The sequence below is a fragment of the Styela clava genome, chromosome 1 (assembly GCF_964204865.1).
Source record: "Styela clava chromosome 1, kaStyClav1.hap1.2, whole genome shotgun sequence".
NCBI lineage: Eukaryota > Metazoa > Chordata > Ascidiacea > Stolidobranchia > Styelidae > Styela > Styela clava.
In genome coordinates this window covers 24,574,593-24,590,211 of record NC_135250.1, presented here as the reverse complement: position 1 = coordinate 24,590,211, position 15,619 = coordinate 24,574,593, and the positions used below count along the sequence as shown (strand labels likewise).

Sequence of the window (15,619 nt, the reverse complement as noted above, 5' to 3'; positions counted from 1 at the left end):
TAATAAACATGTCATGTAATAAATATTTTGGATTTTTGGTCATTTTTTGTTTCCTGATATCGTTCGGGAAAACTGAAAACCAACACGGAGCTGATTTGGAAGATAATGAATTCGCGGAATTTGAAGATTTCGACGAAGGCACCGAGCAAGATACTGTATCACAACCTCCGCCTGTTACAGAAACACCAACTAAAAAACAAGATGAACCAAAATTGAAACAGGAATCAGAGTCGCAAAAAAAGAAACAACAGGCAGATGAATTCGCGAAAGAATTTGACGATGACGGCGCAACTGTAGAAGTAGAAGGTGAAACTGAATTTGAAACTTATGATCCGGAGGAATTTGAAGGATTAGAGGGAGACGATACTATCTGGGAAAACGATCGTAAAATCAAAAAAGGAGCAAAACCAGAGTTGAAAATCGCTAACGTACCTTTACACGTGAGAAGTTGGGATAAATTTTACATAGAAATTCTAATGTGTTTCGGAATAGGTGTTTACATTTTGAACTTCTTTATGGGGAAATATATGAATTCAACAATCGCTTCTGGGTGGTTCAAAATACACAAGGAATTTCTAGAATCACAATTTGAACTCGTTGGGGATGATGTTCAAAATAAAAACGCAGTCAGTACTCTACAACTCGTCAAGGAATCTGAGCATATTTTTACTTTGTGGTGCTCTGGAAGAGTATGTGTGGAAGGAATGCTTGTGGAGTTAAGACTTCTAAAACGTCAAGATTTAGTATCAATCATAGCTGATAAAATGAAGCCGGGAAAAGATCAAGTGTCGATTAGTATAACTTTAGAAGATATGGACCCGTTTGTATTAGTTGTTGGAAATAAAAAGAGCATTGCGAATTTACAAAAAAATATGCAGGATGTTGTGTATTACTGCATCGATAAAATGCGTCCTGCAGATAAATATGATCTACCAGATAATATGTGTATCGCGTCTGAACTTTGGGGCGAAGTTGCAAATATTCTTGACGTCAAAGTGAGGAAAATTATCAAAGAAAACGAGCAGTTTTTCGATTATTTACACATTTCTGATCAATTTTCTGGTCCTAAGCCTATGGACCAAGAGGAGCAGCCAGATAAGCCAAAAACAACTAAGCAACTTACTGTGGTTCTTAATATGCACTGTGAAGGCCGCAACCCATTACAAGCGGATATTGTAAAAATGCTGCCGCTGATGAAAATGACGTTATACTTAGCTGACAAAATTCGCAGATTCCGTCTGAGCAAAGAATCCAAAGCAAAAGCAGATAAAAATCGTCAAAAAGTCGAAATGGCATATCTCAAGCTTACTCACGCGAAACGACAAGAAGAAGCTCAAATAAAGAAAGAAGAAAAAGACAAAGCGATGAAGGAAAGAATCATGAATGAGGAAGACCCTGAAAAGCAGAGGAAATTAGAAGAAATACAACACCGTCGAGAATTGAAACGAAAGGATAAAAAAATGTTCAAAAGCAAACAAATGAAGGTTAAAATGATGTAAAGGTGATAGATTACAAAGCTATGGTTATTGCTATCTGGAAAATGTGTTCGTTTTGGCATTCGAAAACATTCGCAACGATTAAAGCTGTTATGTTTGTGCTTGTTTTGGGATTTGAAAAATTTATACCATATGCGTTGATGTTTTTGTATATTATATCTTTGATTTTTCTTTGACAGTACCAGGTCAAAGGATGTCCAAACTTGAGTAATTTACCGTTTAGTGATATATTAATTTAATAATTAAAAGATATTCTCGGTTGTAAAACTAGAATATTTTTTAAATTGGGTTATATTCAATTTACACGAATCAACGTAATTTTTCATAAGTGAATCCTATTTCTTCCTAAAATGAAGTTATTTTAAATTTAGACAATTTCCCATGTCTGGTTAACCGGCCAAATGACAAAATCTTAGTTGATAAACTTGCAAATGTTCAAAATTCTATGTTCTGTCTTTTTCTACTATCACAGAATAAAACAAGATTAAAAAATCAAATAACCTTATGTTGATATACTTAGAAAATAAATTGACGAAGGTGTAATGTAAATTGTGGGTTCCTAACGTGCATTTTTGATTTTTGAGAATATTGTTTCAAAAAATGATTTTATACCAGCTTAAATGGCACAGATTTCTTTGTAATATTTTATAATGAAACTTTTTTGAAATTTCAAAATTGCTCTTTCGTCTAAAAACCCCCAAATACCATCTTACAAGAATTTGTTTCGGGCTGTTTTCAGCTAATTCCATATGCAGAATTTTCGGGTGTGAATATTCTGTATCTGTCTGCAATGCTTTTCTGATGAACTGCTCCCATCTGAATTGGAATCAAAATAGTCTATTCAGGTTAAATGAACATTCAATAATCCATATTTCTGTATTTCCCGGCGAATAAGTCTACCCGTCAAATAAGACGAGGTCTGTTTTTAATCCCAAGAACGTTTTTTTTTTGCATATTTGATTATAATTGCAACGTTGCATATTTGCAGCATTGATATTCTTGAATAATAAGCTGACCTTGGAAAAAAATATAAATTATCATAGGCGGCCAATAAGGCCCCCCCCTCCCCCCCGAAATTAGTCCAAAAATTTGGGTCTAGAAAGGCAACTTATTCGTCGTAAAATACGTTATCAAATTCAAATTGTGCCACTATTGTCACGCCCCCAGTATTGGGGAGGTCACTGAAATTGAGTTGGACTTCAGTTTCTCTTTATTTACCTAATACTGAAAATGTCATAAAATCATCTAAATCAGGGGTGTGCAACGTTTTTTGTCGGTGGGCCATGTAACCAACTTCAAACGTCTAGCTGGGCCCCACAAAAAATTTTGTTTTTCATGTCCAAAACGAATTAACAAATTCTCGCAATGTAAAATTTTATTTATTCAACATTTTAGTGGGACACTTGAAATTTCGAGTTCTTGTTAGACTGTGAGCAACTTTTCGAACACGGATTAGGATTTTATTCTTGATAGGGGAAAAATCTGAGTATTGACAAGGGCCACACCAAATGGCCTTAGCTTTCAGTTCCATATTATCACTTGCTTTGAGCTAATATCCAAAACAAATTTTTTATTTATTGTAGGATTTTTTACAAGTATAAAAAGCAATAGTAACGCAATGTTACATTTTCTATTCATTTCCGAAGTCAATTAGTTTTGAATATTTTGCAATAATTGAATATGTGTGGAAACTGCCCAACAAATTCTGCCATTGTTTTGTCAGAATGATGTGTTTTCACGATGCTCAATATTATAATTCATTATTGTTGGAAAATTTTCACTCAGTGTTTTTTGCTGAGTTTACGCAGAGCGTCTTATTGGGAATATACGGTAATGATAATTAGACGCAATTACTTTGTTGCTCATATTGATTTTCAAGATGCAATTATTTTCCAGATTTTCAACATTTCTTGGACGGGCTAGAATTCATCGCCACTCTTCTAACCCAGTTACTATGTCTTTGTATTTCGATACAAGTTCTATTAATTTAAGGAGCCATAGTTTTTTTCCCCAAAATTCGCAATATATTGTTCATAGAAAAAAATTTTCTGACATGTTTGTATTTGTCCTTCGAAAAGCATGTGAAGTGTGACAAATATTTCACATAGATTTTCTATTTTATTTAGGAAGGGAGTACCCTAAACTTTTGTTTCATTGCCTCAGAAACTTGTGTGCTCCAGTTTTATTATCTACAAATTGGATTGATGTATCTATATTATATACGGTATCACTTATAAACACAATGATCAATTAACTCTTCTCATAGTAACAGAACCTATAAATTCGTTAATTTATTTCACGAAAACCATATGTTTATCACGTTACGCTTGAACTTCAGTTTATGTATGACTGTACCTAAAAATTTCTGTATTCTAGGACGTTTCACACAAAAGTTATGTTCCTGGGTTCTGTTTTTCGGGTCACCCTGTACAATTGCAACCTGGCATAATTTTGTAATCTTATGCAGACACTTTGTCTTGTGCTGCTGTTCAAGTTATGCTTTCTGAAAACAAATTGATTGATGGTACAATCACTTGAATTTTAAAAACATACAACTACGTTATTCCTTGTTCAAGTTTTTGACCAGTTTAGTTGGATATTCTTTTTCCATGATTCTGTTTCTGCAGTTTTTTGTTATCTTCTAATCAATGTTGAATATAAATAAAAACAATTAAATTTGTTAATAGTCTGTGTTTCGAAAAAATTCTGAATATTTTGATTTCTTCGTTTGGATGCGAAAACAATTATTACTGTAGTACAGGGGTGGGATACAGGTGGCTTTCACAAATTCTTGCACTGTTGTGGTAATAAGCAAACTTGTTCTGTTTTAGGCGTTAAAAAAAAACACCAAATTGGTGTTATATTCATTATTTCAATAGTTATCTATTAGGTTATGTAAAAATGTCTCATCAATGCAGCGACATACATATATTTTCTGAAATTAGGGAATCCGTTGTTAATGGGTTGATACGAAAGAAAACCCTTTCTTAAAATTTTGAATCCCATCACTGCTGTAGTATCCAATTGTTAGTTTTCAAACATGTGTGATAAATTGAAGATTATCATGTGATTTTGTTTTTGTGTGTAATTTTGTAACCCATTCAGAATATCTAAATTGATTGGTGTAAAATTAATTTTTGGAAATTCATATACAAATTCATTTATTCTTATGTCTACATAATGTGTGGATGGATGTGTATTTGGAAAATGTGTTCATTTCATATCTTACGTTTTTTCGCCATTTTCGCTTAAAAAAGTTGAAAACAAATTTGATGTATGTTTTTGGCTTTGTGAAGTTCTTTCATTTTGCATTCAAGTTCAAAAATATTATTTATATCAGATACTGTTTCATGAAGTTTATGGCTTGTTGTATTTCGAATTTTTGCAGATGGAATTTTTTGTCAGTTTTGTCCGTCCCTGTTGATATGTTTTGGTACCAATTGTGCCAGAAGTTCAAAATAAAAATATGAATTTTGTTGTTTAGATTTTTTTTTATATTATATAACAAAATAGTTGCCTAGATATATCTATGATGAAGATAGATTAGTGATCATTTGGGAATATGTCAATCAAATCTTGAGGATTGGAAAAGACTTATAGGTAACATTCAAAGCTGCGGAGCCATGGGTAAACTCTTGATGTTTTGTTGTTGATCTGAAGCTTACCATAGTAGATGGAGCCTGAACTACCAGAAATTTTATCGGTTCCAGCTCTGCAGATGTGGTAACACTTGACATGTAATGTAATGGCTTGGAATAATACTTTTATCATTATTTTGTGTGCTTAGAGATTTATATCAAGTTATATGTATTGTGGTTATATGTAGTGCATGGGTGGGCAAATGTTCGTTGAAATCATCGATGAAAATAACGTTTTTGTGCTTATTATATGAATGTTAGCCTAGCTGTTAAATTAGCTGTTTTTTTATTCAAAGTTTTTCATATTTAGTTTTGAGCCACCGGCCCAGTAACCAGTAAGTCTTTTTGGTAACTATTCCGCACAGGATAGTAATTGCCTATCACTGTTATAATAATGCATCACATACACCGGAATCATGCAGGTCCAGAACTCTGAAACAGGGGTCTCAAACTCGCGGCCCGGGGGCCAATTGCGGCTCCACTCATACAAATCTATGCATTCGGAAAGATAAACTAGTTACCTAATCCCACATCCCAACTTAACTAGTCAGCTTGTGAAGGGCGGGTTTACCAAGTGATTTTACTGCAAAATTGGTTTTCCACTCATCCTAAGATAATGAATTCCCATTTTAAATTTTGAAAATAAAAGTTTTTTCTTACAATATAGGAGCTCCTGTATATTTTTATTGAGCTTAAAAATCACAAACATTAGTCTATTTGCTTTTTTCTTCGAACCATTATTTGGGATAGAACTTCAAAAAATCTTTTTCGAGCACCACACCCACTTTGCGAGCTTCAAATAAACCAAACCTTTGTTAGCTTTCTGGTGCTCATTTTAGTAAATTTTCGATGTTTTTTACTTATCGATCTTAAGATCGGTAAGTATGTTGATAGGTATTTGTCTGTTTGTTTGTCTGTTAGATACACGCGATATCTCACGAAAGCGAGGTTGAATCTGCTCCAAATTTTGCATGTGCATTCATCATAGTTCGGAACAGAAGCCTATTGATTTTCGATGAATTATGTCGTATATTTAGCGAGTTATTAATTAATTAGTGATGGGACACACGGTGTCATTATGGAGTAAGAGCGCTGTTTTGGGGGATCCCCTAACCTCCGATCGATAAGTCTCCGGTCTCCGACCGATATTCTCGTTTTAATGTTACTAGAATTTAGGTTGTAGGCATTGCAACGCAACTAGCAGACTTCATCCCTTGAAATCTTTTAAATAAAAACAACAATCTTTAAACTAGTTATATATTTAGTCTAGTAATCTACACTACAGAGTACATATTATGTGATTCTACGTATAAAAAAAATCTAAGTAACTTTGTATCAGTAAAAGAAGATTGTTTTTGATGGGGCAAATTGATTTGTTTATTTGAAGTAATTCATCCAATAATGGTCATCATATCAAACTGTTGGGAGGACAACAGCTCCCATGAATTCCAGGAACATTTACACTAAAGTTTAAGCCATTTGGTAAACGATACCAATTTTCGATTCCTATTAAATCACAAAATTTTTACACTGATATCAGTCTCCAATCTTGGGAAAACTGTGTGTCTTCAAAAACTTTTGATATTTACAATGCTTTTATTATGATGAGCTTTTTTATTTTTTGTCAGAAATTTTGACTTCATCTCTTACTTTAAAGAGTTTAAAATTAAAATACATTTTTGGCTATGACTCCAATATTAAGGAAAACATACCAATCTTCAATTTCACAATCTTGAATCAAATCATATAGATAGATATGAATTTCAATTTAGAGCTCGACCGATATCACTTTTTGGCACCGATACCGATAACGATATATCGGCCAACTAGTGACCGATAACCGATATCGACATACCGATATCTACAACCTGAACGCGCAGTAAATACTAGTAAGAAAAATTCAGTTTCAGTCAATCAAAAGTTTATGTTGAAAAATAAAGCAGTCCTACACAGTGCTTGCATCTTTGATAAAAGTTTCACAGCAAATAATAAGAACACACACAGAAGGCAATGTTTGAAAAAACCAAGCACAAAAGAAAAAAGGCAGTCAGTAAAAAGGTTCTGGAAGTCCATTTTGATCCATCCAGTAGTAGGTGGGAGTAGGCTTGCACGTAATTTACGGAATTAAGTAATTATTTCGAGTTACAAATTACGTAAAGTCGTAATTATTGGTCGAGCGCTTTCGCGTTTGAAACGTACTCCTTCAAAGCAGTCAATTCCGTCGATTGTAAAAATGAAAGTTTTACAAGTAGAAGAAGTTACAGTTACGGTATTCGCTCCGTTTTTCTTTCTCTTGTTACGCAGGTGAGGGAAGGCATGACGCGTTGCCACCCCGTTTGAGCGTTTGGTTTCACGGTCAAAACGATATTATTATGAACGTTATCACCGTAACGCAATTGACACCGACAGGCTTTTTTGTCTTCACGATTTGGTATCTTTTTTATTCGGCGCTGATAATGATAAATAAGAATGTGTGATAGTTGATTGTAATTCCGGAAGGCGTATTTTTCTTTCTCTCCGTGAAACAGACATGAAACGAATTTTACCGCCGCTATGGGCCCTCAAAAGGAGAGAAGGCTACTTTCTTTTCCCGACTCAATCACTTTTATTAATACAAATCACGGCGCATTAAAAAACAAAATAGAATTTATTAGCATTAATTTACAACGAGTTACGGGTAAGAATTTATCGCCGGCTAAATAATTAATATTTGATCTAAATTTATCGCAAATAATGTTATAACATTTAGGCCGCGAAATAATTTGATATAAAATGAAGCTTGGTAATCGGAATATCGTCAATAATTCAGCATCAATAATTATTATAAAATGCTAACTAGGTAGCAAAGTCGGATAATGTAAAAAACGTAGCAATAACAAGTCTTCGTCGCGAGGCAAGCGCAGGTGTAATCAAACGAGAGAATGCGCTTGTCGTTGATTAATAACTTAGAAACCCGAAATTTTTATTCAATACGAAAGTCGATTTTAAAAAAGCCAACTATCGTTTCATAAATATCCGTATACCAGTGTCGGTAATGATAAAATTGATCGCATAAAATTGGGACGGTCAATTTGCGAAGATGATAAAGGAAAATCACAGCCAACACAAAAGATAAAAATCAGAATAAATTTAATTTGAATTCACTCCCTGGTATTTGTCTTTAACATCTGTCGCCGGCGTGTAGTACTGTCGGTAATATGAAAACCAATTTCGATGTCCCGTTCGGAAAAGAAGTGGATTCAAATGGTTGTTATGAGAGGTTTAAATGTGTGAAAAAATATCGCAATTACGGGGTCATTACGTAATCAATTTTGCCGTAATTACAGTATTGATTTTTGTCGATTACGTGCAAGCCTAGTTGGGACGCAAGATATTCGAAGGCGAGGATTTTGCGCCGCACGAAGAGATAAAAGAGAGAGAGAAATATAGAAGAGAACTCTGTTCACTGAAAGGCAAAATGAGAGAAGCGAAAAAAAGAAAACGCTCGACCGCAGATATTTCCCGGGCAAAAATACTCATTTTTTAGAACGTGGAAAAGCGACTAACACTGATATATATCGGCCAGATATATCGGCCGGTTGGGCCGATATGATATATCGGCAAACACGAAATATCGGCCCGATATATCGGTTGGCCGATATATCGGTCGAGCTCTAAATTTCAATTAGAAGGCCTAATCTATTAGCCAAAGCATTTACAACAAATCAAAAAAATTAGTTGACTTTGGATAATGTTTCCCAAATATCAACATGATAGCTTCCAATTAATGTCTTACACCGGGGAGGTTTTGTACAGTGGTGTAGAATCGTTGACGTCTTCTTTATTCTCTGTTTCATTATCTTCTACATTATGTTGCCTCTCTTGATTTGATGTTGATGGTCCAGCATTTTCTTCCAGATTTATTCTTGTTTCATTTGTTGTACTTTGTCCGAATCTTTCTTTCATACTGTGTGCTATTTTTCTTTTTATCTTTTCTTTTATCCCAACTTTTTCAATAAGATGATCAATTATCTGCAGACCAGGATGAATTTGGTCTTTTTGCTGAGGAACAGTGCATGCAAGTATATGCTCTAAGGCAGTTGTCCCTTGGCCATCGTTGACAAGGTTACATGCAGTCTCAAGAACCTCGGAATTATCGAATTCATTGACACCACATTCTACTTCACGCAATCCTTCAATTTCTTCAATTACAATGTATGAATTTAGTAAGGTCACAAATAAATCCCACAAGCTGTGTTCATTTGTATATCTTGCTAATTCTCTTGCTGTATAATCCCAGTGAGTGAATAAGAGAGTTGAAACCTTTTCAAGGGTTGTGGATGCGGAGAAACTTTTAAAGTCTTTCAACTCACCTAAAAGTTTCTTCAGTGCTTCTTGACTTTTACTAGGTACAGGACCCCCTACTTCGCTTCTCCGAATTAGAACTTTCAGCGATTCATAATCCTCATTACGGTCTTGTCCTTCCATGTTGTTGAGAACTTGTCCTACATACTCTGCTGCTCTGGTGGTTTTAATGCCTGAATCAATATCAGGTGAGGAGTACCTATAGTCGCAATGAACATATTTCGTTCTTCCATCTTTTATGCTTTTCAGTATAGTCCTAGCCGCTTTAAAATATTTTTGATTGGATAAAGCATAGTACAAAATTGATCTGCCACGAATATCAAGTGAATCCACATTTAGATCAAGATTTTTCACAAAATTTTCACATTCATCTGTCTCTTTGAGTTGATTTATAATGACAACTGTTAAAAAGCCATCTCTGATTTTTTTTGCAATATCCATTAGTTTTTTAGTGTATGGATTAGTCATTGTCAATTCTTTATTTTGAAGAAATTTCTCTGCAGCCATTGCTGTTATCTTTCCTTTGCTTAGTTTTTGTTCTACTTTTTCCAATATTTTCCAGTCTTCAAGATCCTTCGTGATGGAAAACAATTCAATATTTTTCTTTTTGTCAAGTGTTATGGCATCTGTATAGTGTCTAGTCGATTCTTCCAATGATTCATCAGAAAACCAGATTTTAACGATCTCACAAAATTTCCCAGATCGTCCAGGATTTGAAGATTCCCAGAAGCGAATCATAAATGTTATAAAGGGTAACGCTTTCTTTGCACAAGTTTTTAAAATTTGTATATTTTTAATGTAATTCCCGAAGCTGTCATGTTCAGCATTCCCAGCTGTAGTTTCGTTTATTGTTAGGAGTTCCCGACGACCGTTTTGGGCAAATGGACGGGCTTCCTCGTGTAAATATCTCATTTTGCACATTCCCACTATAACAAACACTAGTTGTAACATCGTAGATGCCATATATCCCACCCAAAAAGGAAGAAGTTGTTTTGCAGTACTGTATGAACAAAAATAAGTTTCTGGACTCTCTTTGCTGTTTATTTTTGAATGGTCTAATTGCGACAGTTTGCAGTGGAAATTGTTGCCCTTTATAGGCAAGAAACATACTAGTGTTATTGACATAACTAATGATAATGCTATAACGGTCATGAGAGCTTTATTTCTTTTCAAATAAGTAGAATGGATAAGAATGTCGCAGTCATATAAGAGTAATAAGCGCCAAGCCTCTCTAATTCTGCAGTCAGACATTCTGGATAAAGGTTCTTCAACAGAGGATTGCAGTTTGTCATTTTCATTGGATAATTCTTCAATTAGCTGTTCTGCTTTTTTGAAAGTGTTGAATGAATTTCTAACTCCAGGTATCTGGAGCCAATAGGCAGAAGCAATCAAAATCAACGAGATGGAAGACAGGCCGAGAAAACCAGAATAAGTCACAAACCATGGTATCTGGTTGATACAATAGTTGTTCATTATAGCAGCATCAACAGAAGTGTCCTTTTGTACCATCGGAACGCATTCTATTTTCAAGGTCTGTGTCAGATAAAACATAAAGAGGGTCATTGCCACACTGCTTGCATAAAAATATCCTCTGATCTTTTCCCACCATGGTTTTATATCATGTTCAGTGAGCACATCACCCAAAATGAAGTCACCGATTCCAAGAATCGACATTTTTAAGATTCATTAACTCTGCATGAAGATATAATAAGAATTAATACTATACATAAAATAATTTACAGTAATACAGAAGCCGACAACCTTTCCCGATAGTTCAATTCACTAAATAATTCTATAAGCGTCGTGAAAACTATATAAAAGAATATTTTTCAAATAGTTTCTGATTTGATTCTACGTCAGGAACGATGTCTTTGAGTCTAAATTTGTAACTTAAAATATGTTAATTCATCATTCCTCATCTAATCCCGATAACACACATTTTCCAGGTAATTATATAAATTCAGCTAAATGTCCTTGTATCATTATAGGTTCAATTATCTTCATTTCATTCTCTTAACATTTGTCATGGGGTGTAGTCAACTATCTGTTAATGTTCATTAGTCAGAATGCCACAAGTTTCTGATAAGACCTCATCTCTATGAGACATGGCAATAAGTTCTATATCTATTTATTTTCATAATGTTTTCGAAGTCGAGTTTTCTTCTTTAACATACTCTCATGATCTTGCCATAATATTGAAATTGTTTTTGAGTTGTTTCTCTTCATTGTTTTACATCATATTTTTCATCATTTTTATCACCAAAATTTTCTACAGCCCAAACAAATCTTGAACAAAGAACTTTCTTGTGTGCTATACTTTAAATTGATATACATGAAGTTCTGTGTAAGGTCTAGCGAAGTAAATATTCTTTGTTGATTGTTATGAACTTTTGATTTCTATGGAGACCCTGTTGTGGAAATCCTTTGTCTCGGCACTAATCAAAAGAAATAAGAACTTTGTGTCCCACCTACTTTTTGCATCATTGTTATAGACAATAAATTCCATTTTGTAATTTATCCTCTTTCCATTTGTGGGCCACTGCTCTTATACACAATACCCAGTTTTGCTTTGAATACATTTCCAAGAGAACTGCTCTGTGGCGCTGTGGGTGTAGTTTAGGAAGTGTGGGTGATATTATATACCAGCATCACTCTTACCACAATAATTGGTAAATGACTTTGTAACATGACATAATTTTGGAATCTAATGCTGAATCTTACTTGCCCATACCCTCTGAAATTTAGGTCTCAAGCTGCTGCTAAAGTTATGCTTTCTGAAAAATTGCTATGTAGTTCAATCACTTCCATGAAGCATACCAATGCATTTTTCTCATTAATTTTAGTTTTGGACAGTTTAGTTTAGATATTCCTATTCTTTGGTTCAGTTTCCATAGTTATTTGTAATTTCCTAATGAATGTTGAAATGTAAAAAATTTTTTGTTTAAAAGATTATTTAAATCCAAGTTAATCTGTGTTTTAAAGAAATTCTGAATATGTCAATTTTCAATTTCTTTGCCCGAATGCTAAACAGTTATTACTGTGTCCAATGGTAGGATTCAGGGTATTCGCTAGGTGGACCTGTTTTTCGATGTCGTTATACTCAGCGACACAGCGACCCTGTGTGTGTTTCTTTCATGTTTTAGGCAGGTTCACCGGCTGCAGCAAATGCATAAAGCATATGACTAGCATTGTATTTGGCTTTTTAAACATTGTGTTTCATATTTATATGAAAAGCGCGTAATATCAATGCAGCTTTCTTGCATTTTCTGAAATGTAACCTGTTGGTACTGAGTTCAATAAGAAAAAACCATTTTTATTCAAATTTTGAATCCCACCGCTGATATAGTACCCAATTGTCAGTTTGCAAACATGTGCGATGAATTTAGGATTATTATGTGTTTTTGTGGTTTTGTAACCCATTTAGAATTTGTAAATTGATTGATGCACAATTTATGTATGGAAATATATGTATTTATATACAAAATCAATTATTCTTATGACTATATAATGTTCGGATGGATACTGTATGTATTAGAAAATGAGTTCATATCTCACGGATTGAGATATGATGTATGTTTTATGGCTTTGTGAAGTTCGTTTATTTTGTCTTCAAGTTTGAGAATATTATTTGTATCAGATATTGTTTCATGAAGTTTATAATTTATTCCATTTGACTGTTTACAGAATGAATTTTTTTGTCCATCCCTGTTGATATGTGTTGGTACCAATTGTGCCAGAAGTTCAAAACAAAAATATGGAATTTGTTGTTAAGATTTCATTGTAAATAATATAACAAAATAGTTGCCTAGATATATCTATGAATAAGATATAAGATCGATTAGTGATCGTTTGGGAATGTGTCAATCAAATCTCGAGGATCGGAAAGGACTTATTGGTAATATCTGTAACATCCAAAGCTGCGGAGCCATTGGTAAGCTCTTGGTGATAATATGTTGTTTGAGCTGAAGCCAAACTTACCATAATAGATGGAGCCTGATCTACCAGAACCTTCAATTGTTCCAGCTCCTAACCAAGTAATCATTTTTTCACATTTTATGTCAATGGAGTCGAAGCTATAGTAATTTCAAACCAGATCCCCAGCTGTGGTAATACTTGGCATAAAATGGGTTTTCTTATCACTTGAAATTATACTTTTATGAATATTTTGTGTGCTTAGAGATCTATATTAAGTTGTATGTCCTGTTTGAATAGTTGGATTGAATATTATAATGCATTTCTATTGAAATTACCGATGAAAATAACGTCGTAATGACGTTTGTTACATTGTGCTTATTATATAAATGTTAGCCTAGCTGTTGCAAATAAACTGTTTTCATATTGAGTTTTGAGCCACCGGCCCAGTAACCAAGTCTTTTTTGTTAACTATCCCGCACAGGATAGTATTTGACTATTTGTTCACCACTGTTATAAATTATAATGCATCACATACACTGGAATCATGCAGGTCCAGAACTCCAAAACAGGGGTCTCAAACTCGCGGGGGCTAATTGCGGCTCCACACATACAAATCTATGCCTTCGGAAAGATAAACTAGTTACCTAATCCCACATCCCAACTTAACTAGTCAGCTTGTGAAGGGCGGGTTTACCAAGTGATTTTACTGCAAAATTGGTTTTCCACTCATCCTAAGATAATGAATTCCCATTTTAAATTGTAAATATAAAAGTTTTTTTTTGTATAATATAGAAGCTCCTGTATATTGTTATTGAGCTTAAAAATCACAAACATTAGTCTATTTGCTTTTCTCCTCGAACCATTATTTGGGATGGAACTTCAAAAAATCTTTTTCGAGCACCACACCCATATTTCGAGCTTCAAATAAACCAAACCTTTGTTTGCTTTCTGGTGCTCATTTTAGTATATTTTCGATATTTTTAATGTTATCAGAATTTAGGTTGTAGGCATAGGAACGCAACTAGCAGACTTCATCCCTTGAAATCTTATAAATAAAGACAACAATCTTTATAACTATTTTCAAACAAGTTTTATATTTAGTCTAGTAATCTACACTACAGAGTACAGAATATGTGATTCTACGGATAAAAAAAAACATCTAAGTAACTTTATATCAGTAAAAGATGGGGCAAATTGATTTGTTTATTTGAAGTAATTCATCCAATAATGGTCATCATATTAAACTGTTGTGAGGACAACAGCTCCTATGAATTCCAGGAACATTTACACTAAAGTTTGAGAAATTTGGTAAACGATACCAATTTTCGATTCTTAAATCACAAAAATTTTACACTGATATCAGTCTCCAATCTTGGGAAAACTGTGTGTCTTCAAAAACTTTTGATATTTACAATGCTTCTATTATGATGATAAGTATGATGAGCTTTTTTATTTTTTGTCAGAAATTTTGACTTCATCTCTTACTTTATTAAAGAGTTTAAAATTAAAATACATTTTTGGCTATGACTCCAATATTAAGGAAAACATACCAATCTTCAATTTCACAATCTTGAATCAAATCATATAGATACATATGAATTTCTATTTCAATTAGAAGGCCTAATCTATTAGCCAAAGCATTTACAACAAATCAAAAAAATTAGTTGACTTTGGATAATGTTTCCCAAATATCAACATGATAGCTTTCAATTAATGTCTTACACCGGGGAGGTTTTGTACAGTGGTGTAGAATCGATGATGTCTTCTTCATTCTCTGTTTCATTATCTTGTACATTATGTTGCCTCTCTCGATTTGATGTTGATGGTCCAGCATTTTCTTCCAGATTTATTCTTGTTTCATTTGTTGTACTTTGTCCGAATCTTTCTTTCATACTGTGTGCCATTTTTTTTTTATCTTTTCTTTTATTCCAACTTCAAGAATAGTATGATCAATTATCTGCAGGCCAGGATGATTTCGATCCTTTTGCTGAGGAAGAGTGCATGCAAGTATATGCTCTAGGGCAGTTGTCCCTCGGAGACTGTTGACACATGCAGTAACGAGAATTTCAGGGTTTTCTCCAATATCAAATTTCCTGACACCACATCCTACTTCACGCAGTCCTTCCTCAATTTCATTTTCTTCAGTTACAATGTATGAATTTAGTAATGTTACAAATATATCCCAGAGCTTATTGTCATATGCAAATCTTGCAATTTTTTTTGCTG

The 15,619-nt window shown here is 33.8% G+C and overlaps 1 protein-coding gene across 1 annotated transcript; it reads left to right on the top strand.

Moving 5' to 3' along the window:
• The first annotated feature begins 6 nt into the window (after window positions 1–6).
• On the top strand, window positions 7–4,981 carry LOC120335175 (PAT complex subunit CCDC47-like). Its single transcript, XM_039402660.2, has one exon. The coding sequence runs from the start codon at window positions 9–11 to the stop codon at window positions 1,497–1,499; it is 1,491 nt and encodes a 496-aa protein (XP_039258594.2). The 5' UTR covers window positions 7–8; the 3' UTR covers window positions 1,500–4,981.
• The last annotated feature ends 10,638 nt before the right edge of the window (window positions 4,982–15,619 follow it).

Excerpts from the sequence above, each read along its gene's own strand:
- LOC120335175 (XM_039402660.2), top strand. The coding sequence starts at position 9 with ATGTCATGTAATAAATATTTTGGATTTTTGGTCATTTTTTGTTTCCTG.